Source organism: Plasmodium vinckei, assembly GCF_900681995.1.
Source record: "Plasmodium vinckei vinckei genome assembly, chromosome: PVVCY_04".
Taxonomy (NCBI): domain Eukaryota; phylum Apicomplexa; class Aconoidasida; order Haemosporida; family Plasmodiidae; genus Plasmodium; species Plasmodium vinckei.
Genome location: NC_051296.1, coordinates 610,500 through 638,316, shown reverse-complemented (window position 1 = coordinate 638,316; position 27,817 = coordinate 610,500). Strand labels below are relative to the sequence as shown.

At 23.8% G+C, this 27,817-nt stretch overlaps 6 protein-coding genes across 6 annotated transcripts; 2 read left to right on the top strand and 4 right to left on the bottom strand.

Annotated features, from left to right (window-relative positions):
* Positions 1-289: 289 nt before the first annotated feature.
* Positions 290-4,561, top strand: PVVCY_0401790 (ubiquitin specific protease, putative; the record flags this gene model as incomplete). The annotated part of the gene is made up of 2 exons (XM_008627664.2): positions 290-4,288; positions 4,469-4,561. 2 exons carry the CDS (start codon positions 290-292, stop codon positions 4,559-4,561), a joined length of 4,092 nt encoding a protein of 1,363 aa, XP_008625886.2.
* A 775-nt stretch (positions 4,562-5,336) lies between these two features.
* Positions 5,337-6,018, bottom strand: PVVCY_0401780 (bacterial histone-like protein, putative; the record flags this gene model as incomplete). Its single annotated transcript, XM_008627665.2, has 2 exons — positions 5,337-5,735; positions 5,851-6,018. The coding sequence occupies 2 exons, from the start codon at positions 6,016-6,018 to the stop codon at positions 5,337-5,339; spliced, it is 567 nt and encodes a 188-aa protein (XP_008625887.2).
* A 2,453-nt stretch (positions 6,019-8,471) lies between these two features.
* PVVCY_0401770 (replication protein A1, small fragment) lies at positions 8,472-10,222 on the top strand (the record flags this gene model as incomplete). Its single annotated transcript, XM_008627666.2, has 2 exons — positions 8,472-8,485; positions 8,773-10,222. The coding sequence occupies 2 exons, from the start codon at positions 8,472-8,474 to the stop codon at positions 10,220-10,222; spliced, it is 1,464 nt and encodes a 487-aa protein (XP_008625888.1).
* A 667-nt stretch (positions 10,223-10,889) lies between these two features.
* PVVCY_0401760 (copper-transporting ATPase, putative) lies at positions 10,890-17,474 on the bottom strand (the record flags this gene model as incomplete). Its single annotated transcript, XM_037634975.1, has 3 exons — positions 10,890-10,908; positions 11,057-11,402; positions 11,540-17,474. The coding sequence occupies 3 exons, from the start codon at positions 17,472-17,474 to the stop codon at positions 10,890-10,892; spliced, it is 6,300 nt and encodes a 2,099-aa protein (XP_037490163.1).
* Positions 17,475-18,921: 1,447 nt separating this feature from the next.
* Positions 18,922-19,734, bottom strand: PVVCY_0401750 (conserved Plasmodium protein, unknown function; the record flags this gene model as incomplete). The annotated part of the gene is made up of 1 exon (XM_008627668.1): positions 18,922-19,734. The coding sequence occupies one exon, from the start codon at positions 19,732-19,734 to the stop codon at positions 18,922-18,924; it is 813 nt and encodes a 270-aa protein (XP_008625890.1).
* A 1,140-nt stretch (positions 19,735-20,874) lies between these two features.
* PVVCY_0401740 (nucleoporin NUP100/NSP100, putative) lies at positions 20,875-27,165 on the bottom strand (the record flags this gene model as incomplete). The annotated part of the gene is made up of 3 exons (XM_008627669.2): positions 20,875-20,997; positions 21,179-21,409; positions 21,499-27,165. The coding sequence occupies 3 exons, from the start codon at positions 27,163-27,165 to the stop codon at positions 20,875-20,877; spliced, it is 6,021 nt and encodes a 2,006-aa protein (XP_008625891.2).
* Between the last annotated feature and the right edge of the window lie 652 nt (positions 27,166-27,817).

Below are 27,817 nucleotides of genomic sequence, written 5' to 3'. Positions count from 1 at the left end.
TTCTTTTGTAAAATATTAAAAAAAATCTAGAATGCTTTGTTAAATTTAATACATATTTTCGAATTATTTTAATTGTTTCTTTGTGAGTATTATAAATTTTTAATAAAACGCTCATGGGTATACATTAATATTTATTAATTACAGCTTCTACCGCGGTTCATCTATTTATATAAAATGTAATATAAATTTTTATATATGCATGCATATTTTATTTATGCATATATATAAGTATATGCGATTTTTTATAACTTCTCAAGATTAAGGCTGACGTACTATAATATTTTAAATAATGATTAAAAGCGAACAGATTCCAATTGACAACATTAACTATAATTTAAAAATCGAAGAAAATGATGACGATAATAAAAAATCTAAGAAAATTTGTGAATTAATAAATTGCAATGATAAAAACATGATTAATTATATATATAAAGATATAATTCCTGAAGGAAAGGCATATGAAATCCCAAATATAAACAATTTTAACAACTATTATAATGAAGATGATAACAATTATGATATAGATAAAAACAAAAAAATTATAGATATACTTGATATAAATGAAAGGGCAAAAATTCAAAATAGTATGAACCAATTCGATTCGAATTATAAAATTCGTTTAGAAGAAAACAATGATGTTATAACGGAATTAATTAACAATCAAACATCAGAGAGAGGAGTATTTCATAATATTGTTGCCCGATCCCAAACAAATAATAATAAAGAAAATTTAAATAATAATAAATTAGAAATATCAGAGCCACCTTCGGGAAGTTCAAAAAATACTATATTAGCAAAAAAGACGAATCAAAAACCATACCCAATTCAAGAGAACATATTAAATGCAATAAACAAAAGTGAAAATAATGGCTATGAACAAAAAATCACAAATAATAAAATATTAGAAAATATTTCACAAGGAAGTACTGGAATTTTAGATGAAAAACAAAATGATCAAGAAGTAAAAACTAATTTACTTTCGAATGCCAAAAAGGGGTGTTCACATATTTTTAAAGGTTATGAAACAGATCAAATCTTAAATGTATTGAATATTATTTCCAAAGAACATATATATACAAAAAGTTATTATTCAGATAATTATGCCGAGAAACTGGAACAAGAATCAAATCTAAAACTTAGTGATTTATCAAATTATAATGATCTAGATATAAACAATGATCAAATACAAACAAAGATCATAGAAAATGAAAATGATTCTAAGGGCAATACTATCGCTGACAAGAAAACTAGTAGCAATAGAATGCCGTTTTTAAAATCGATGAGCAAAAATGACAAATTAATATACTTAACACTTTTGAAAAATATAGATAAACATACTTTACTAAGTATTAATAAAAATGTGTTTTTTTTAAAAAGAATACAACAATATTTCTATAGAAAATATATTCATATTAAATTTCCAAATGATTTGGATAATTATTATTATTTCATAAATATGGATTGGTTTAATAAACTTAAAAATTTTTTGTTTACTGATTCTGGAGAATTCCCAGGTGAAATCACAAATTATAAATTATATACCAATGAAAACATTAATATAATGAATTTTGAAGATATTACAAATATAGAAAATTTTAAATCAGATTTAAAAGAAGGTAAAGATTATATATGTATTAACAAATATATGTGGAGGTTCTTATATTATACATTTAAAGGTGGTCCATGTATTAAACGGAATAGTAACAATATATATGATAAAATTGTACCTATATCAAATAATGATATACCTAACAATAATATTATTCATTCATTAGAATTCCAATACATAGATAAATTATTTTCATTATTTAATTACTCTCATGATAGTACTACAAATATAGAAAATGTTTCACAAAGCAAAAATCAAATAAAAACAAAGCAATACTTTGCTGATTCTTATCAAGATCTTTTAATGTATTATAAATTAGCAAATGAAGATCCCAATACAACTTTTCATTCTAGTAATAAAAGAGAAAATTATTTTGAAAAACAAAACATGGATTTAATCAAAAAAACACCTACTAATAATATGCCACCCATTCAATCCAATATTTCAAATAAACAGTTAGGAAACCCAAAAAATAATATAACCAATAAGACTATCGTCCATAATGCCTCCTTAAATTCAGATAATCAAGGTGGCCCACCTAATATAGAGGTAGCAAATAAAAATAATTACAAAGGCACTCAAAGAAAGGGTTCCGAGAGAGCTAACAATAGTGCTAACCAAAATAGTCGCAACCAAAATACCACTAACAAAAATACCTCTAACCAAAATAGCACTAGCCAAAATAACGCTAACCAAAATAATGGTGATCAAAATGACGATGACAAAAACCGAGACGATCAAAATAGTGATAATCAAAGCAAAAATAATAGTGACACTAGCCAATCCAACAGTAACGATGGAAGCGTAAGAAAAAAGCAGGTGCAAGCCAATAGTGCAAATAAAAATAAAAATGGTAAACCAAAATGTGCCGTAAGCAAAGTTAATAATCCTGAAATTGGCAATATGAAAAGAGAATGCTCTGATGGAAATAACACCAAAAGTACTAGCACCGAATGTAATGCCAATTCTAGTAATAATCCCCCCCAAAAAAATGAAAATTCTAAAGGTCATAAAAATATTGAAAATAAAATGAATCCACAAAATAAAACATTAACTAGTAATAATAATACTAATCAAAATAGTTTGGCACCTCAGAATGCATCATCAAAAAAAAATCCGGTTGTTTACCATTCATCAAATGGAAATGATATTTATAAATCTTGTGAAGAATATAATAATGGTGCTACATCAAGTAATGGATATGTTACTACAACTGAAACAGATTCTAAAGGAACACCAGAAAATATCTTGAAAAATGACCTCAATAAGAAAAAAAATCAAACTAAATCAAACAGTAGTAGTTGTACTAATATGAGCAGTACCAATAGCAGTTCTAGTTATAACAGTGACAATAATAAACCTGAGAAAAATACCAGAAAATGTTCTTCAGAAATAAATAAAAATGTTAGTAAAAGCAACATTAATAGTGCTATGAATCATCCTGAAAATAAAAATATACAAAAAGGTAAACAAATTAATAATATGAATAAAGATATACCCCAAAAAAATAATATGATAACCTACAAGCCCAGTTGCTCTAGTGACAGCAGTAGCTATCAAACAAAAAGTAGCAATAGTAGCAACTTTAGTATACGTGATCAAAGTTCATCTAATTCTAATAGTGATGATTATAAAACGAGTAGGAAAAATTTAATGGAAGAAGATATAGAAAATGAACATGTAAGTAGTATAGTAAAAGTAGAACATCCAGCCGGTATTATAAATTATTCTACTACTTGCTATGTTAATGTAGTTATGCAATGCTTATCGGTTTTCCGAATATTTATATACACGTTACATAATTATGTAACAGGTAAATTTAAAGATTCCAATGCATCAAGTGATGATAGTAATAGTAAAAATAGCTCAATTGTTAACAAAAATTTTTTTACAAATTCTATACCTTTTAATTTATTTGGAAATAATAATAAAAATAATAATGAACAATTACTTATATCATTTTCAAAGAAATTATTTGAATTAAGTAAAATGCATAAGTCTCCCACAGTAATAGAAATTAATAGATTTTTAAATTTATTAAATCAAAAATATTCTTATTTATTTGAATGTAATGAACAACAAGATTGTCATGAGTTCCTTTTATTAGTTTTTGATTATATTCATAACATGATGAAAATAGTTGATGAATCAGTTGATAAAAATAATCAAATCGATTATTATCTAAAAAAAGAACAATCAATTATATCAGATCAATTCTTAGGTTTAATTGAAGAAAAAATTACGTGTTCCAAATGTGAATACGTCAATTGTGTATATCAGCCTATTTATAATTTAAGTGTTAATTTTTTTAAAAAAAATACAGAAAATAATTTAAATGATAATCTTATTGAATATTTTAAAAAAGAAGAAGTTAATTCTACTTGTGAAAAATGTAAATCAACAAAAATGTATAAATGCTCTTATGTATACAAACAACCAAAAATTCTAATTGTTCATTTAATTCGATTGTTAGAAGATGGATCGAAAATAGACAAACCTATCAAGTTTGATGTCTTAAATTTTAATATCCAAAATGTATTAAAGAAGGAAAACGATAATTTTATTGAACCACCAAAAAATTATGATTTATGCGGTGTTATTGTTCATAGAGGACTCAATTCAAATTATGGCCATTATATATGTTATACTAAAAGAGTACATTCTAATGGAAAGACAGTGGTAAATAAATATAAGAAATGCATGATGCCTATAAATTTATATAATATTTATGTTTTACTTCATCAAAATGCATATAATATTTCTTAAAAATAGTGATACATTTGAATGCATACTTTGTGTTACTCCATATCTTTTCGGTTGGGTTACATTATTACTTTACTTTTTTTTTCTTCCTTTTAGTGGTACAAATTTGATGACAGTTTAGTGCGAGTCGTCGATATTAAAGAAGTGGCATCAGCCAAAGCCTATTGTCTTTTTTATGAAAGCAAATAATTAAAATCCTTTTAATTTTCGCTTTCTCCACATATTTCATCGTTTCATAAATTATAATAGGATTTATTCATATGAACCACATAATTATTTTCCAGCTTATTTCTTATACTATTGTCATTATCATTTTTATTTTCTTTTTTTTCGAGGCCAATAGCTTTAATACCCATTTGCGTATTAAACTATACATAAATATACATTGTTATTTTTTGATGTCGTTATTTTACTTTTAAGATATATATTTTTTATTTTGAATTTTATTAAACCCCTTTTGAGATATTCTCAATTTTTGTGTATTAATTTTTTTGAATTTTTTATTTATTGTAAATGCTATACGCATTAATACGGCATTCCCTTAAAAAGGTGTGCGATAACAACATAAAAAAGTATATATGTAATTTTTCTTTTTAATTTGAGAATAAATATTTTCATTACAATATTTTTCCAGAAATAATAGTTGCACACTTAAAAAAAAGAAAATGCAATTTCGCATTTGAATATAAATTCAATAAATCATTACTTAAAAATGTAGTAAAAAACAATATGCATACACATATAAATAAAACAAAGAAAAGAAAATATAAAATAGCAGGACCGTGCTGCCAATTAACCCACAAAAAATAAATAGAATAAAAAACATCTATAAAAAACATTTATAAAAAACACACGCATGTATATTTTCTATTAAATATACACACTTATTTGTGTATTTTTATTTTACTGTCATTATTTTGCTAGACTAATCATTTTATTTTTGTTTTCTTTACAATAAAAGGCATTAATAAACTAATTTTTCATTGACATTTTCCTTAAAACTTTCATTAATATTATCCATATCTAAATCGTCTTCATCAAAATCAGTTCCCTCTTCATATCCTTCTCCCTTTTTTGCCTTAATATTTGTTTTTATCATGTCTTTGAATATTTTTGAGAATTTAAAATGTGGCACATGACTACTTTCGATTTCAATGTCTTCTTTTGTCCTCATATTTTTAATATATCTTTTTTTTCGAAAAATGTTGTAATACATACCAAATTTGTGGATATATATTTTTTCATTATTTTCTAAATGTTTATATATATTATCAAATATTCCATTCATTATTTTTTCAACTGTTTTTTTACTTTCTTTTGTTTCCATTGAAACTTCTTCAATTATATGTTTCTTAGTTACTGCCTAAAAATGTATAAAACAATAAAGGAAATGTGTATATATGTATACAAATGTATTATTATAAATATTTGCCAACAAATTTGTGACCATTATATATTTTTTTATTATTTATTTTTACCTGTGAAATAGGCGCCTTTGGAGCATTTTGATATAAGGCATTTTTATTATATGAACTGTTGCTACTTAATTTTTTGTTTATAATATTGTTCTTATGAACATTAATAAATGCTTGTCGTGAATGGACATATTCAAACATAAAACAGAATAAGAACAATATAATGTGCATTTTGTTCTCTTGTAATTTAAGATATATATTATGTTGAAAATTTTGTAATATATATACGACGAATATTCTGATTTTTTTTTAATTTATCATTTTCAGTAGCAGAACAACTAAGCTGTATATTTGTATATATTTCTTAAAAATTGAAACTCGATATGTTATTACTTATTAAACAGTATAATATTTAAACAAAACATAAAAATTTACATTATAAAAATTAAAGGGTGTTTTTATTATATATATTTTTTTACTAAAAAATTTATCTTAAAAAAGGAAAACGAAAAATGAAAAAATATAATAAGCCTTCTTTGTTTTTATCGACTTATCACAAAATACTACACTATTTAATAGCAGTGCATCATAATAATAAGAATAAGAAAAAAAGTAAATAATTAAATATTATATATGCATTTTTTTAATTGAAAATATAAACAGTAAATTAAAAAAATAAATATAAAGTAAATAATATTCGCATATTCGGTCTACTCTCTTTGGATATTTTCATATATATTTTTTTATTAGAAATGTTAGCTTTTATGTATACCCCATAAATTGTGTATAATTTAAAAGGCTAAAAAAATTAAAGATGTGTTTATTTTTTTTATTATGGGATTTTATAAATTTTACACTTTTACATGCTATCAATACATTGAAGCTTATTTTATTTATTGGTGCAGTATATATATGAGGCTCTCGCTTTTTTTATATATTTTTTAATTATCCAATGGAATATTTTTATAATATTTCTATATTTTTACATTTTTATATTTTTTATTTGTAACTATCTCCTAATTAACAACAAAATTATTGATATATTATACAGAGATATTAACATTCTGTTCCAGTAATATTAATTTGGAATGATATGGCATACATTTCCATGATGATGTGCTAAACGGAAATTATTTTATCACTTTAAATTTTATTATCATTTTTTAAACACACAATATATAATAAATTGACATACTTTATCATTTTTGTTAATTTCATAAGAGTATATAAAATATTAACATAATATATTTTATTTCGGAAAATAATTCAAATAAACCCATACACAAATACACAAAATAAAAACTGAACTTATACTATCACATTATTTGCATATGAGACTATTCTACCCATTTCCCATATTTCATATAAATGAGACTATAATATATTTTACATAAAATATGCAACACCAGATGGATTTAATAGGAGTAAACTTTCTATCTTTTATGTCATGTATATGTAAATACATATAATATGTTCAGTGTAAGGTTTTAAAAAGGTATACAAAAAACTTTTTTAATTTCCTTATTCGAAATATGTTAAAATAACGATTAAATAAGTTTACTACACACGCTAATTTATATCGCCTCAAAGAATTACAAATGTTACAATTTTATTTCTTTATTTTTGTCTTTTACGATTTTTAAATTGAATATTATTTAAAATTACAAGCTACTTGTCTTTCTCATCACTTTAATTTTTTCACAAGCGCTATAATAAGTTCCTTAGTAATATTCAAATATAAAACACACCCATAAGATTACTTTAAGTGTGTTAATTTTAAAAAATACGAATTAATAAAAAAATAGCTTATCGTATATATTTCCATAATGGTTTTTTTCACTTTTTCCCAATTATATTATTTTATATGGTCATTACTTGTGTAATTATTAATGCACATTTTAAGTATCCAAATTTTAAGAATAAATGCTGTCTATAAATTTTTTATCTCATTAAAAATTGTATATATATATTAGTCTATTATATAATAATTATAATTTAAAACACAAGTAAATAGTCCTTATAAATAAAATTGAAAATTATAAATTATAATATTCGTCATTTATTTAAGTATATATAATCCGTACTTTATGGAAAAATTATGATCATTAATCATTTTCTTTACATTAAAGTATATGATAAATCGGGAAGCTATAATTTAGTAACATAATAATATCATTATTTTCATTCGATTTTGTTATATTTTTTAGTATTTATTTATTCATTCAAATTTACTATTATTTATTTATTAATTTTTTCGCCCTTAATATATAATTATATGCATATACTCATATAAGCGATTATATGTATGTGTATTTTTCTGTTATTGCCTTTTCAAAAAATTATAAAATAATACCTGAATATATTTATGCTATTTTGTTATTCCCTTTTTCTCCACACTAAGCATATATATATACACTCTTCTTATTTTTACGTATATTTTTTTTATTTATTATTTTCCTTTTTTTAAATTTATTTCGTTATTTCTTTTTGCTTTTGCGTATATTATTTTCGATAAATATATTAGAATATAAAATACTAATATAATATTACACACATTTGTGTTTGGATTTTAAAAGAATTGTTTTGCTTAATAAATGTATAATACTGGCTTTTTATTTTTAAAAATCGAAAAACCCCAGAATTATTAAAAACCCCAAAAACATTTATTTGATGTAAGATTCAAAATGAGTGAAAACGAGTAAGCTTATAAAAGAAAAACATTAAAAGATTAATAATATACATTTATGATGGGATGCTATATATGAATATATTTATGTGTGTGACCTTCAAAAAATGCGCAAATAAAACGAGCGCAAAGCATTCATCCCTCTTTAAATCATAATACACAGCATTTATAATAATGGATTGTGTGTGTATAAGATTATTATGCTAATATTATGCATTTTCTTACAATATACAATTTTTAAAATTAATGGTTTTTCCTTAACATTCATACATAACAACTATCCTTCTTTCCTTTTGCAGCCTCCTTTTTCGTATTAGCCAAATAACGACATATGTTAGCAAATGGATCATAAAAGCAAAAGTAGTTAATAAATCAAAACTCTCTACATTTAAGAACAACAACAGCTTTTTTAGCATAGACATAACTGATGTACATGGCGATTCAATTGCATGCAAATTTTGGGGAAGCTCAGCAGATAAATGGTTTAATAATATAGAGTTAAAAAAAGTTTACATTTTTTCCAAAGGAAGAGTTTCGATTGCAAATCCAAAATATAATAATGTAAAACATAAATATGAATTAACATTTAATGAAGATAGTGAAATTCATGAAGTTAAAGATGATGGGGAAATCAAAATTCAGAAAAATATATCACTTGTAAATTTAAGAGATATAAAAATAGCAACAAAAGAAACACCATTTACAGCCGATTTAATTGGTATAGTTAAACATATATGCCCACCAAATAATTTGAAAACGAAACAAGGAAATGATATAGTTAAACAAAATATAATAATTGTTGATGATACAAAGCATTCATTTGAAATATCTTTTTGGGACAATAATGTAAACTTAATAGAAAAAGATTTAAAAGAAAATGAAATATACATATTTACAAATATAAGTATTCGAAATTGGAATGATATGAAAAATGGAACATTTGGTGTAACTAGTTCTATCGAAAAAGTAGAAAATTTAAATGATGAATTAAAAAATAAATGCTTAGGTATTTCAGAATGGTATAATAATAATGGAAAATACGAGCAATTTACTAATATGAAAAATATTTTATCCAATGATGTTATCCAAACACCCGATAAACATTATGCGCTAAGTGATGTTAATGATGTATTGGCAAAAATATCTGGAACATATACATTAGTAGGTAGAATTAAACGAATATATTGGAAAAGCAAAGAAAATGAACATAGATTTTATTACCCTGCTTGTACTAAATGTAAAAAAAAATTATTATCAAGTGGACAAGATAATACTCAAGGCATGGATTACGACAATTCGAATTTCAATAATGACGAAAGCTGTGTATATTCATGTATGAATTGTGATGAAAATGATGTCAAACCATATTATAATTATACATTTAATTTCTTATTTATGGATTTCTCTGGTTCTATAACTTTAAGAGCTTTTTCTGATGAAGGGTTTAATTTGTTAGGGAAAAAAGCTGAAGAATTAAAAGGATTGGATGAAGATACTTTAGATTATTTATTTAATTATGATTTCTTATATAAGGAATATAAAGTTGTTGTTAGAGTAAGTCAAAAAATTTATAATGGAATAGAAAGAGTAAATTTTACTGCTATGAGAATATTCCCACAAAAATATTCAGACATCTCCTATTTACTTAATGAAATACAATTACTCATTCCCAGTGATAATAATACAACCAAAAATAATAAGAGATCTCTAAATGACGGTTCTCATGATACAAAAAAGCAAAAAATATAAAAATTATTTTTTTTAATCGTTAAAACGATATATCCAATTTTAAACGCACATATTTATAAATTTATATTTCACTCCTTATATATGTAAAATAATAATCATATTCGTTTTATGGCAGCACCGTATGTATGTGTACATTATTTTCAATTATGCAATTTGCATGTTTATTATTTATAAGTTATTGCTAAGAATTCTTAACATAATTATTTTACATCATAACCATAATATTTGAACTTTTTTTTTAAACTAACGTCTCATAAAAATTATAAAAAAGAAAAATCAGCCTTGCTATATTAATTTGTATAGCTCATTCATATATATCATACAATTTTTGTACAATATAAATATATATTTTATATCTCATAGTTTTGTAAATTTTAATAAGCGGAAAATAACATGTTATGTTTTTCCTATAGTAATAGTATCCACATATTAAAAAAAATAATTCAACAAATATTTTATGCTTTATAAAAAAAGCAAACTGAATGTGTATGTATGCATACATGCATTTTCATAAATTTGAAAAATATCATCAAATAAAAAATAACACATTCATATAAGATAAAATAGACGTTGTTAAAGCGGGACAATTTTTCTTTGTTCACTTTATTTCTCTTTTTTTATCATTCTTCTGAAACTGATTTTGGTTTTAATGCCATACACATTCCAATCATACATTTTTCAGAATCCTAAAAATATGTACAAAGTGTAAACATCCAATATGTTCATATAATTTATTATATATGCAATTATGTGAATGTTAAACATGGTTATACAAGTATACACATAGCTAATAACGATTGTTTATCACATATTTTTTTTTGAATTTCTACTTACAACTTCAAGGATAGGGACGATAATATCACAATAATTGAACTACAAAACATTAGGAATGTGAAATGGAAAGGAGAAAATACAAAATCTAAGGCATAAAAAGCTCCACTTGCCAATAAAATAAAAAATATATTAATAAAGAAAGAAAATAGAAAATTAAATTTTATAACTAGTATGGTTTTTTTGCTTATTTCAATTAATTTTATTATAGCACTTATATCATTATCAACAATACATCCATCAGCACTGTCCATTACAATATTTGATCGTGTGCATAATGATAATCCTAAATCAGCAGTTTTCAGGGCAAAACAATCATTTATACCGTCTCCAATAATACATACTTTTCCTGTTTGAAGAAAAAAAATGTACATCAATATGTGAAGCATAAAATATACACAACCAAATATACTCTCATACATACATACATACGCACATGCACAAATAAATGTAAAGGACAATGAGCTAAAACAAAATTGTAATTACCATCGTTCAAAGCCTGTATTTTCTTAACAAATTGAGCCTTCTCCATAGGTAAAGTATTTGAAGAGACATTACTTTTTGGTATTCCCAATATTTTTGAAATATATATAGCATTAGTATAATTATCACCTGTGCATACATAAATTTGTTTTTTCGCTTCTTTTAAATGATTAATTAAATCAAATGCTTGCGGTTTAATATCATCTACTAAAATGAAAAAGCCCACTATTATTCCTTCAATACCCATAAAAATCATGTTATGGCTTTCATTTTTTTTGCTATTAGAATAATTATATAAAAATTGATAAGTTTTATGCACACTACAATCACAAGAATATAAATATTTTTCAAAGTTTTTTATATTTAGTTTTTCTTCAGAAAAATTTTCCATTTTATTACAATAAGTGTTTTTATATTTTGTATAGCAGTAAAATAATGTGCCTATAGTTATTGACAATTCATTTATTATACCAGTAATTCCTTGGTTTTTTTCATTCTTTATATTATTAACATCAAATGCATTATTTATTAAATAATAGCTATTAATAAAAGAATTAATAGACTCAGCATATAAATGGTTACTATATTTTTCGACATTTAAACTTAGTCCTAAAAATAAATATATCCAATTACATAATTTCTCTTTTAAATCTTTTTCATCAGAAAAAGATAAATTATTTGAACTATTTATCATATTATTATTTCCTATATTATTTATAACGTCTATTAGATTATTATCATAACGATTGCCATAATTGCTATCAATATAGTTTCCATGATTTTCAGATTTCGAATATTTTTTATTATTACATGATCCTGCCAAAATATACTCACTACTTGTTTCACTAGAATATGAATCATCATCCGAAGAAAATTCAACAGCAGAATTATTTATAAAATGTTCTTTTAATGATTTGTCAAATGATTTATCATATTTATTACTACAGTTAATATTCTTATTGTTATATTGTCTATATTTTTTTAAATTTACTAATGACATAAAATAATTTAAAAATGTTTGTTTTCCACTACAATTAAGATACATATCATTTTCATCTCTATTTTTTTTACCACCTTCTCGTTGTCTATTTTGTTTTAATCTCATTGCTTTTCTCATTTTGTATTCATTATCATTTTCAGTTGAAAAGCAATAAAATTTTACATCTTTACCGCCACAATTAAAGCTTTCTAAATAATTCAAACATTTTTTACCATCTTTCATATATTTCCCTTGTGATGAATTTATAATCGAATTTTTCCCTTTACATTGTTTTAGAAGATTCGAAGGATCATTATCATGCATATCATATACCTCCATATATTCACCATTTTGACAATTTGACACTTTTCCATAATCTTCTATCTTGTTATAAGCATCGGAAATATGTTTGGAACCACCCAATCCTTTAAAGAAACCAATTCCACCATCTCTATAATTACTATTATTCCCTAATACTCCTTCATTATTTGACATAGAATCCATATTTTTAATATTTTTTGCATATTCCCAATCGATTTCTAAATTGTTTCCAGGTCTATCCTTCAATAACTGATCAACAAATGTTTCGAAATTATTTGAAATAAAAATTTTATTAACAACAGGTTTTCCAACTGTCAATGTCCCTGTTTTATCAAATATAAAATGATTACAATTAAGAAGAATTTCAAAAATATTAATATTTTTTATAATAATTCCAATATTACTGCATATATATGAGCTGATAGCTATTGACAATGGGCTAGCTAAACCTACTGCACATGGGCATGCGACACATAAAACTGATAATGAAAAGTGAATCGAAAAAAATATACAAGATAAAAATCTATTTAATTTAAAATAATTCTCGTTTCTAATATTTACAAAACCAAAATATGTTAAATAAAACCAAATTAAAAATATTACAATACATAATATTATAATAAATGGAATAAAGATACTAGCAATCTTATCGGCATATAATTGGAGATCTGTTTTTTTAGAATTAACTTCATCTAAAATTTTCTTAACATATTCAATATAGTTCCTTTTTGTTACATCAGAAATATATAGTATACATATACCTTCAGCACATTTAGATCCAGCATATATTTTATCCCCTTTATATTTATTTATTCCATTTGATTCACCACTTATCATACTTTCATTAATAACTGTAACATCATCATTCATTTTTATTCCATCTACTAATATTGTTTCACCTTGATAAAAAACTAATAAGTCATATTTTTGAATAAATTTTACAGGATAGCTATTAATTACATAATCATTTAAATTTATTTTTTTTCCTTCTAAACATATTTTATCAATATCTTTACTTAAGTCAGTAGGTTTCCCATTATCAATTGTATTGCTTGATAAATATCTTTTAAGTGTAAAACTTTTGGAAGGTTTATTTTTATCACAATTGGATAAATCATTACTACAACTTTTCCCAATTCCCCCATTTTTGTCATCTCCAAAACATGTAGAACTTTCTTTCTTTATCAATTTATTTGAGTTATTTGTTTTTTCTTTTTTATTTGAATTACTATTATCTTCTTGGGTTTTATCTCTTTCTTCTAAAATATTAACATGCTTTGTTGTTTTTTCATATAGATCTTCCATTTTTTTTTTCGAAAACTGAACCAAAAAATGTTCGATTTCAAATCCTAATTTTAATATACATATTAATAATGCAGCTGTGTCGAAATATAAGGGAATACCATCTATGTCTATTGAAAATATTATACATGATATTAAAAGAAATAGCGAATAAAAATAAGAAAATGATGAACTAATAAAAATTAAGACGTTCATATTTATTATATTATTCTTTAAATTCTTATATCCACTAATAATGAAATTATAACCAAAAAATAAATATATAATTGAAGATAATATATATATTAATAATAATCTTAATGATAGGACATTAAATATTTTTTTGTCTAAAATCCCCGTAGAATTTTTATCATCAATAAATTTGTGTAACAATTTATTTAAAAGTGCATACGACGATGTTTTTTCTGAACGTGGTTTATTTTTCCTTATTCGAGGTTTCTCCTCTTTTTCAATTTGTTCGCAATTTTTTTTATCATTGCTATATATTTTTTGTTCTTCGCATTTATTTACATTATTTTCTTCATTAGAATTATTTTCATTTTTATCACTTCTAACCAATTCTACTTTGTTCACATTTTTTGGTCCTGTTTTTTTCATAAAACGGGTATAGAAATTTGGTACTTTTTTTGAATTTGCAGGTTTCTTTAAATTTTTATTATGCTCAGAATTTTTTGTCGATTTATTATCTATTGTAAAATCAAACAAAAAATTTGCCCCCTCGTCCTCTTCCTCTTCTTTTAAACTTTCATCATTTTCACTATCCTTATTTTTATCATCTTGTTCCTCTTTTTTTAAACTATCACCATTTTCACTATCCTTATTTTGATCATCTTGTTCCTCTTTTTTTAAATTATCACCATTTTCATTATCTTTGTTTTTATCATCCTGTTCCTCGGTTTTTAAGTTGTCAGCATTCTCACTATCTTTCTTTTTATCATCTTGTTCCTCTTTTTTTAAACTATCAACATTCTCACTATCTTTCTTTTTATCATCTTGTTCCTCTTTTTTTAAACTATCAATATGTTCACTATCTTTGTTTTTATCATCCTGTTCCTCAGTTTTTAAACTGTCAGCATTCTCACTATCTTTCTTTTTATTATCTTGTTCCTCTTTTTTTAAACTATCAACATTCTCACTATCTTTCTTTTTATCATCTTGTTCCTCTTTTTTTAAACTATCAACATTCTCACTATCTTTCTTTTTATCATCTTGTTCCTCTTTTTTTAAACTATCACCATTTTCACTATCCTTATTTTTATCATCGTGGTCCTCGGTTTTTAAACTATCACCATTTTCACTATCTTTGTTTTTATCATCATTTCTTTTCTTTATATGTTTTTTTCTATTATCCTTATTTACACCTTTCGATGTTTTCTTTTTAACGGTCTCCTCTGATAAACCATCCTGAGTGTGTTTACCCGCCGTAGGATCTAAAGACTTTTCCTCTTCATTTATAGAATCTTCAAAATCTTTAGTATGACTGCAACTGTCTTTTTTTCCATTTAAATTATTTTTGTCACTATTTTTTTTAAGGTCTGCATTCGAAGCTATTTCTTGTTGATTTTTCTTAATTTTTCCTTTGTCATTTTTGTGTTTTTTTTTCTTTCGAAATTCTACATTTTCATTAGAATTATTGTCCATTTTATGTGAAACATCAAAAGGTATGTTTTGAGACAAACTAATATTATCGTGTTCAAAGAAATTATTATTAAATGCTTTATGTTTGTTGTTTAAATTATGAACAAATTTGAATGTATTAAAATAATGCTTATAATTTCCATATGCATAAAAAGTGTCCATATTTCCCATACCCATTTGATAACTATTAAGTATAATAATAATAATACTTATGACAAAACAACATAATAATTCAATTATTTTTCTAGATGCTTGTGTTTCATTATTTTTTGTACTTCTAAAATATTTTTCTTTGTCTTCATCATAATATGCATCAATATTATTTTTTTTTTTTAGTAATTCTAACATACATCTAATTCCTATAACATCAGGATCATACAAAATATAAATGTATTCATGCTGTATATCATATTCTACTTTTTTTACTCCTTTTATTTGGACTAACAAATTATAAGCTTTTATTAAATCATCTCTATATATATATAATGTTATATCAAATAAATTATTGTCATTTACATTATCATACTTATATAAATCTATCAAATCATTGTTAAATCCACTATCTTTAATTTCAGACATTATTTTGTTCACATAAAATTTTACATTATTACTATTGTTTTTAATTCCATCAGATATGCCATTATTATAACTACTCATATTTTCAGGAATGTTTATTTTTAACTTTATTTTATCATCAGTAGCAAAACTATTACCATCTATAATTAAATTCTTTTTTTTTAAAAAATTTATTATTTTATTTCCACAACTATCACATGTCATATTATATATTCTTAATTCACATATATATATATTCTCATTATTATTTATATAATTTTCATATTCATTAAAAGCTTTATTATTATTCATTCCTTTGGGATTTACTCTATCTTCATTATATATATTTTCAGTATCATCTAATAATTTTTTGTTTTCAGGTTTTATACTATCATTACTTTTTATTTTTTTATTTTTTGTTATATTTCGAAATATATTAAATACACCATATGTTTTTTTTCCTTTTTTCCCATTATTCTCTTCCTTATCATTTATATCATTTTCGTTGTATTTATTTTTACATATATTAATAACCTCACTATTTGTTTCAAGACTGTCTTTATATTTATATATAGAGCCTTGATCTATATAATTATTATTACTATCTTCATTAGGTTCATTATTATTAGTACATTTGTTCAAATTTAATTCAGTTTTCTCTATTCCATTTCGATCAAACTCTTTATCATCATTTACATTCGATTTATTAGCTTTATTTTTCATTGCACAACAACTTTTATTTTTAGGTTTGTCGTTCTCTTCAAATACTCCTAACTCAACATAATTATCTCCACATGCTTTCGAAGTCATATCTTCGGCACATGGGCTTATATTAACTTGACTATCACACACATTTTCATTATTATTATAATTACCATTTACATAAAAAGTAAACTGAATAATATCATTACTATTACCCCCATTCCCTTCTACATCCTCATCTTCTATAAAATATCCATTAATACCTATGCTATTTATAGTGTCAACTATTTCTAATGCATTAATTATATTACTATTGTAAATAATCGATGCAGATTTATTTGTAAAGTTAATACTCTCAACACCATCTATTTTAAGTACACCTATTTGCTTCTTCACATTTTTATTAACATTGTTAAGTATTATTTCCTTTTTCCCCATCATGCATATATATATAATATATGTTCATACATTAATATAACCACCAAATGCGCATCCTTCATGAATTTTTATGTGGCCCCTAATATTTATGAACGATCTTTTCAACAATATATATTATTTAACTATATTTTATTTTTTATACTTAAAAAATTTTCCCTATTTTTTAAATAATTTGCAGAATTTGATTGTTATATATAACATTATTTTGTCACTGAAAATGTAACATACATATGTGTACATAAATACATAATTCTGCGGAAAAATATATGCTAATAAATATGGCTTAATAAAAACTGTTTCGAAAAATAACACATTCACAACAAATAATATTTATGCATTTTGTACATAAACAATATGAAAAATAATTAGCAATAATAAAATAAATTCTATAATTGAAATAATATATTGCTCCTTAAAACTAATAGAAATCTCAACATTTTTACATACATTGTAAATGCATATATATTTGGCACTATAATACTATACATATATAAAATAGCATATCATGGATTCCTGCCTACTATACGGAGAAATTGTTCCAACATTAAAAGGCATATTATATCCAAAAAAAAAAAATTAAAAATATACAAATTTATAAGAATAAAATATTATAAAATCCCGTAATTTCATTTAAATACACATTTGAAGGAAAACAAAGTCAAATAAAAAAATGAAGAAATGCAGGCCCAAATATAATTTTTTTAATGTATAAACTATATACTGTTTTTCTATAATTTACGACGTTTTACATTAGTAAAAGTTGGAAATGTTATACTTTACCTTTCCAACAATTCTTACATTTTATTGGGCTTATAATATTAATCTTAAAAGTAACAAGTTCCATTTACTTTTTTATTATTAAACAAATTAATGGCATCACGCATATATATATGTACATCCTAGAATGTGTTTTATTCTTTTTAAATAGTATCATATTAATCGTTATAAAAGAAAATATTAAATTCATTTTCCTCTAAAATAAGTAAAGATATTATTTAAAAATAATGTACATTTTATACGGTACCACGTTATGTGGTATATGGTACAAAAAAGACCCTCACTTAATGCCATTTCCATATAATATCCATAATGTAAAATTAGGAAAATATATAAGTTGGCTATGTTAAATTAGTAATACTAAATTCATTGATTAGTTATATAGAGAATATATATCTTTATATGATAATAGGTGTATTTCAAAATATGTTAAAAATAGAAAGTGTATAAATATAGCAAACATATAAAAATTATGAACATATTATTGAGTAAAATACATCCTTAAAACATATAAATAATACATTGTTTATATAAATACAAAAAAATAGCATTGTTTACGAAAAATAATACACATATACATTATTTTACACACGAGTTGTGTAATTTGTTCGTAATAAAAATAGGTAACTTATATTATCCACATTCAATCCTATTTTTTTTATGTCTCAACCAATTAAAAGGTATTCCAATTTTCTTTATGTATATTTTGATTATCAATGTCAATATATTTAGTATTTAAATAGTTGCTTTGCTTTTTTATGCTATATATATATTTATTATTATATGAATGGAAAAAGTCTATATTTTTTTGGACCTCATTTAAAAATTCTTTTAAATAATTCTCATCAATAGGTTTTTCATAATTTATTTCTATTTTTTTTCTATATATATGGTTTTTATATATTAAACAAACACATGGAACATATCTTACATCGCAGTTATATGACCCTTGTGGACACACATTAACATCAAGAAAAATAAATTGTAACTTTCGATTTTTCTCAATTATGTCTTTAAACTTTTCAAATAATATAATACTAGCATTATTTTCATAACTACCAAAATATAATACTTGTAAATCGTTCGATGAAATTATATTTTTTGAACTATTATCATTATTTATATCTTCTATATTATTTAATATGCTGTTATTTCGACTATCTGCTGATTTATTATCATACATATCATCAGACATATTTGTATTGCTATTAAACCCTTTTTGATCATCCCGAAGCATATTCTTCATTTTTGAATAATCCTTAAAATATTCATTTTTTATAACTAAATTATAATATTCATCATAATTATTTATTATTTTCAAATTGTTGTAATATATGTCATTTAATTTGTACATATTATGGATATGCTTGATATCTGGGTTTGCACACACAGCTTTACTAGTATTGTAATTTCTGTATAAGCTCCCTATATTCCCAATTTTTATTTTCCCATTATTTAATTTTAATACTTTCCTTAAATTTTGCATTTTAATATACATATTTACTGTATATATATTTCGTATCCTTATTCTCGTTCTTCTTTTCAGCTTTTAATTCAATTCACGCTCATAATAAGGCTGAAATATTAATCGATAAATCAAAGGTAAAAGTAAATAATATGTCAAATAATGCCAGGAAATAATTGAATTTATAAATACTTCCCTGCATACATTTTCCACAAAAAAACTTAACTCTTGTTTATTTTTCACATTCCTATATTTAATTTTTATATTATGCTATAAAAACGAATATATATATTATAGTACCACATGTATGCTTTCTTAAATTATGCAATAAATATTTTTACAATGTGTAAGCTTATTATATGTAATAATTTTTTTCATTAATAAAATGAAGCCTACTCTTTTGTAAAAAAAATAGGAAAAAGCCTTATAAATAAAATATTGAATGTAGTTAAAATAATTCAATTTATTTGTGTTACAAAAAAAATTATATGGAACATTAACCAGGAGCTTGATATTTTCTCTAATTATTCTTATAACACTAAAATATATGTATGTGTTTATCATTTTATTATTTTTGAAAAATATTATGCATATATTTTTTTGTACTGCTAAATTGCTTATTCATTTTTTTGAGAACATTGGAAAAGCATAATTTATTGAGACTTATAAAATATTATTATATTCTCTCATATTTCTAAGGAATAATTAATATACACATGTAATATGGTTTCATATTAAATCGGGAATACACTGTTGTATACCATTTTCAATAATCACATGAAAGTAAATATTTCATAATCCCTTGAAAACAGGGCATAATAAATATGTTTTTATTTTATTTTATTTATTTTTAAAACAATATGTTAAAACATGTTTTTCCAAAGTATTCAAAGGTTATTATATTCCATAAAACATATAAATATTTTCAACGCATTTGAGATATACATAAAAAGTAGTGTGTGCATTTTGTCAAAATATTTAAATATAAATTAAGCAAAATTTATGATGCATTTTTATTTGTAATTGCAGTTGTATGTATAAGTAAATAATACCCGCCTTATACGGTTTATTTAATATTATATATATATCAACAAATTATGAATAGCATAGAACAAATTTTAAAAATACAAACATTAAAAAAAATGACAAATAATATCTATATTAAAAGGTTAAGGATCCTAAATAGTTTATACTTTCAACAACTTGGGGATCTAACTTGTCTTTAATAGGCAACAAAAATTTAACAACTGAACGAATCATTGACTGATCAACCAATTCACTTATCTGCAAAAGGAAAAGAGGAAAAAAATTAAACACCACAAAAAAATAATCGCAATATATTTCACCACTCAAACCATTCATTATATGCAACATATATTTTTTTTCTCTCTTGTAAGAAACACACATAAGGATAGCAAAAGTTAAGTGCAAACTGCATATGTAGTTTTCATAATTTAGGTTATACCTTGTAATTTTTTTTGCATAATTCTCTTAAAGTTACTAAAAAGTTCGATGATAAATCAATGTTATAATAATCTGCAGCTGAAAGTTTTTCTAACATATTATCAGGTATTAAAGCTAATGAAAAAATAGCAAAAGCTTCTTCAAACATTTTCTTTTTCATAAATAAGATGCTCAAAACTAAGTATGATTTTTGTTCGATTGACTCAAGCTTGACATTTGAAGGCCACATATTCTGAAAAAAAAAAATAATATAAAAAATGAATACTACATATTTGATAAAATTGACACGCATAAAAAAAAACATAAGTAATCAATACTAACCTTAGCCAAATGGTAAAATCGAAAAGCACATTTTCGAATATACCCATATTCTTTCTCGTTATTAAAATAGTAGTATATAAGCTCGTCGTTATATATTCTCAATAAAGAATTTATGGCACTTTGCTCATCATTTAATATATAATAACATATAAATGATACTATATAATTTTTTCTTTGATTTGCAAAATATGCTAATATTGAATAGAATTGTGATATTTTATACAAAATCGATGAATGAACATTTATAATTGAGTTATCTAAAGATATTTTATTTAATGTGTTAATATTTTTATTAGGGACAAATTTGAAATTTCTACATTTATAATGATATTCACTATCAATCTCTTTTCTAACTTTCCTTAAAATATTACTATTATAAAACTTTTTTTTATATAATACATAATACATCAAAAATAAACATTTTATATTTCTTCGACTTTTTACTTTGTTTTTAAATAAAAATAAAAAATCATGTAATTTTCCATAAAATATATTTCCATCATTATTAATATGTCCTATTATCGATTCATTTAATAATATTCCTTGGTTTTCTTGTACTATACTTTTTAATAATTTAATACTTATATTTGTTTTTAAATTTAATAAATAAGTAGCTTTTAATAATATATTTATATTATTATTTCGGAGTAAGAAATAATCAAATGGTATATCTGTATTGTTCATACTTAAAAGTATTAAATTCATATTGTCTGAATCTGCTGGAACATTATCATTAATATCTTTTGAATTATAAAGAATTGTATTATTATCATTTTTCAATTTTAAAAATCCTAATGTTTTTATTTTTATATTATTTAATTTGCTATTTTCAAAAACATTATTTTTGTGTAAAAATATTGTTAATACCAACAATATTCTTTGAATATTATTTGATATACATGATAAAAATCCAACAGTTACATATATATTTCCTACTAGTAATAAATAATAAAATAGTTTTATATATAATAAAAAGTTTGTTCTTAAAACTTTAAATACACTACTTTTAACTTTTTCTGATATTTTTCCATCAACAATAATAAAATTATTTATAACATCATCAACACGTAATTTTGAACATACTGAAAAATATTCTCTATTCTCATTTATAATACAATTTGAAATCGAAATAAATAATTCTTCAATTTTACTATTTATCATATCTCGTTTATGTTTTGTATCATTTAAAAATGCATTATTATCATCGTCATAATTATAATAACTTAAACTTGTGTCAAGGATATCAAAATTTTCTTGAAATTTACTACCATAAAGATCAAAATTTTTTGACAAAAATAAACTCAATTCAATCCATATACTTGTTTCAATATTACAATATTCAAAATTATAACTATACTTATTAGTTATGCCTAACATTTCTGTATTACTTGCACTCATATTTTCTCTGTTAAGTTTTTCAATTTCTTCGTTTATTTCCATAGTTTCAAATGGTTCATCTTCTTCATCATCTTTTGTTTTTTTAGATTTGTTTAATATATTTGTAAAGACATCTAAAAAAGAACCTTTACTCTCATTTCCTTTACCTTTTCCTCCCTTATTATTATTGGCATTATTACTACCTCGATCTATGTTATTATTCTCTCCTCCACTATCATAGTTATCTTCATTACCACTATTTCCATCACTATTATTATCAACATAACTACTATTTCTTTTTTTTTTCTGTACATAATAAAATATATTTTTCATTTCAATTTTTTTTTCTCTGTTTGTATACATATTTCCTTTCTTGTAAAATATATCCGAAAATAATATACACAGCAAATCATATGCATATATATTATTTGAACATAAATAAAGAATTGAATGAAAAAAATTAATTAAGTTAGACATATGAATTTTTTTCTTAAAAATATCATTGCAATCTATATCTACTTTCATATTTTCAAATATACTTATTTCATTATTTTGGTTATATATTAATAATAATATTCTTATTAACAATATAATAAAATCATTTAAATAACTATCAATGTTTAAATTTTTGATAAACTCATCATTCTTTATTATCTGTATTAAACCAATATAATTACCACATCGAAACATAATATTAACAAGATAAAAAAAGAAATGGATTGTACAATTTTCTTTGTCCATTTCATTTTTATAAAAGTTGTCATAACAATATGAAAATATTTCATTTGATTTAGTATCAACAAAATATTCATCTATCTGATTTAAATCTTTTGATAAATAGTTACTTATTTCTAGTTTATAAAATTTGTCATGTAAATGCTGTAATGTACCAAATAAATAGTTTAGCAATAAATTCTCATATGTATAACTATTTCCAGAATTCACATTATTTTTATTATTTGGATCACCATTCTCATAGTATTCGTCCTTTTCTTTTTTTTTAATATTCTCTTTAGTTATACTTAAATTCATATTTAATAAACTATTTAATATATCTTTTAATATCTGTTTATATATAGAATCGATATCTAAAACAGAGTTGCTAGCACTAATCGGTATCGAATTTCCACCAACTCCACCATTACTACTATTTCCTATACCTTCTCTATTCAATCCACTATAATTATCATGATGCTTATTTATTTGAGATTTTAAAAAGTAGCTCTTATAATTCATATAATAATGATCATTAATTTCAACAAAATCTCTAGGCAAAATACTTTTATCATAATTGCTAATAAACATCTTAGAATAATTTAAATTCGTATCACTTAATAATAAATAGTAAAAACTTTTAAAAGGTATAAAATCTATCTTATATGAATTTATATTATATAACCATATCAAAATTTGAAACTCATGTTGATCTAAATCTAATACATTACTTTTTATAATCTTCTGATTTTTTTTCTGTTTAAAATTAACTAAATAATCAACAAAGTTCTTAAAAATATTACTTTTAAAATTGTCCCACATTAAAGAATCATGATCATTTAGTAAAGAAAATGTTGTTTTTTGAATATCATTTATATTATCATTTATTATTAAATTTATATAATTATAAAATGTACCATCTTGACTTTTTATTAAATTTATGTCATCATTATTAATATCATTCTCATCATCATATGCCTTATTAAATATGTCTTCCTTTTTTTTACTAATTACTATATCATCATCAAATTTTGTTGTTTTAACTTGACTTTCACTACTTTCTTTGTTTATACTCAACTTATTTGTTAACAAATCATTACTTTTATCTTTACCACCTACTGTTAATAAGTTGCTTTGCATACTACCTTGGTTTCCACCTGCTAAATTCTTATCCCCTAAAAATGATATTCCTGTCTGGTTCATACTAGACCCACTACTTAATAAATTACCACCTAAACTAGTATTATTTAATGCATTAGTATTACTACTTAAATTTGTAGTCGTACCACTAATTCCAATAGTTGGGGACGGTGTTGTGCTCGCACCTAGGGTACTAGTACTACCTATACCCCCACTTAAACCGCCTAATAAATTTGTACTTCCAGTAGTAGTAGTAGTAGTACCAAGATTTGTACCTAATCCACTACTTGGTGTTGTATTCAAACTTGGGCTTAATAATCCGCCACCTAAATTTGTTCCCAAACTTAAATTTGTGCTACTTTGCCCCGAAGCAGTAGTTGTTGCACCAAGACTAAAACCTGGTTTAGATCCAAATAAATTTTTGTTATCACCTAAAGACATTGTATTTGTATTCGAAGTTGAACTTAAACCACCAAATAAATTACTGCTACCAGTGCTACTAGAAATACCAGTAGTTGTACCACCTGTAGTATTAGTAAGACCGGACATGCCTAAACCAGTATTTGTTGTTGTTCCTCCTATACCACCACTTGATATTCCTAATCCACCTCCTAACCCAGTTGTGGTACTTGTACCAGATCCTAAGGCTGGAGTTGACGATATTCCTGAAGTTCCAAGCCCAGTATTTCCAAATGTGCTACCCATTGCACTGCTTTGATTAGTACTTGTTCCTCCAAAAATATTACCAAATTTATTTTGATTCATTCCCATGGATGATCCAAAAACATTACTACTCATGCCTTGATTTTGTGTTTGTGTACTACCAAATATATTACCACTAGTAGTACTACTACTTGTAGTCGCACCAGTTGGTTGTGTTGCTGATGATAATGATCCAAATATGTTACTACTTGGTTTGCTTTGGTTCATTCCTGAAGCAGCATTATTATTTCCAAATAAATTACTTGTTCCAGTATTTGCAGTAGTATTTGTTGACATACCACCAAAAAGATTATTGCCAGTACCCATAGGTTTTAATTGATTTCCGGACATTCCACCAAATAAACTATTATTAGTATTCCCTGCATTTTGAGCATTTTGATCGTTTGATTGTAAATTACCGAATACTCCACCTAATTTATTTTGACCCATAGTTGAGGTACCTCCAAATAAATTATTTGTCGTATTAGTAGTGGTTGTGCCTGTATTGGACATACCAGAAAATAATGTAGTTCCTCTATTTTGATTCATTCCAGAAGCAGAACCACCAAATAGGCTACTATTCGTAGTAGTACCTGTAGCTCCTTGATTTTGGCTTTGTAAATTTCCTAAAAGTCCACCAGGCTTGTTTTGATTCATGCCAGAACCCATACCACCAAACATACTACTACCAGTAGTCCCTTGATTTGAGCCTTGTAAATTTCCGAAAAAAACACTAGATTTATTTTGATTCATTCCTGAAGCTGTATTATTACTAGAATTTCCAAACATACTACTACCAGTAGTCCCTTGATTTGAACCTTGTAAATTCCCAAAGAAACCACCAGGTTTATTTTGATTCATTCCTGATGCAGCATTATTATTTCCAAATAAATTACTTGTTCCAGTATTTGCAGTAGTATTTGTTGACATACCACCAAAAAGATTATTGCCAGTACCCATAGGTTTTAATTGATTTCCGGACATTCCACCAAATAAACTATTATTAGTATTCCCTGCATTTTGAGCATTTTGATCGTTTGATTGTAAATTACCAAATACTCCACCTAATTTATTTTGACCCATAGCTGAAGTACTTCCAAATATACTGCTTGATGATGACACTTGATTTGTATTTCCAGAAGTTCCAAATAGTCCGGTACCTTTATTTTGATTGGCTCCAGATGATAATCCACCATACATACCTCCTGTATTTGTTTGAGAAGATAAATTACCAAATAAATTCCCACCTGATGAGCTTTGGTTATTTTGCTGTAAACCTCCAAAAAGACCTTTATTACCTAAATTGCCTCCTTGTGTATTATTTAAATTGGAACCACTATCAAACATATTTTTCATATTTAAATTACTTTGATTATTTGTATTCATAAATAAACTATTTCTACCCATACCTCCCCCGCTTTGCATACTATTATTATTCATACCTGATCCTCCAAATAAATTTTTATTACCTAAATTTGATTGGTTATTCATATTATCATACATACTTTTATTTGCATCTAATCCACCTGTATTCCCTCCCATACTAAATAAATTTTTATTTACCATCATATTGTTTGTCTGTTGTGGTTTCGATCCCCCAAATAAATTGGAGGTGTTTGTATTTGTTAAACCAGATGGATTTCCTGCATTTCCAAATAAACCTTTATTTAAATTATTCCCTTGGTTATTGTATGACCCAAAAACATTATTTGATGATGAATTTTGCATATACATATTTCACAATCTGTAATAGCATTAATAAAGTGTGTATATATATGTATGTATATATTTATTTGTTTCCACACTTCAAGTTCGCATTGATAAGTTTTTCTGAATAAATCGTCTCTACTACTATTATTCTTGTTCACATAAATTTTTCATCCTAAAGAATCCTTCCACTATTTTAATATATATGTATACATATAGCAAGTATACATATGATTCAAATGCTTAATTTTCTATTTTTTTATTTCAATATTTTATACTCTCAAAATTAATATTAATAAGACGTATATACTTACGGTGTAAATATATACGTGTATATTATGTCACTTCGGCAAATCATGTGAATTTTATATAATTTTTTTTACTCAAAAAAACTATAATATTTTCAATTTAACATAAATTAATAAGGTATATTATATATATAAACTAAAATAAAGAAAAACAAAGTGAAAAATAATAATATTTTCAATGTGTGTAGCACCTTCACATTTAATATACTTTGTTTTTTTATATAAATAATAATAATTCAAATTAAATCATTAGGGATTTCTCTTCTTGCCACTTATCTTGTCAAATAATACACACTATTTTGCGTTTCCAAAAAAGCAATTTATTTTCTTAAATCTTATGTTTATTAAAATATGCATACTAATTTAATAAA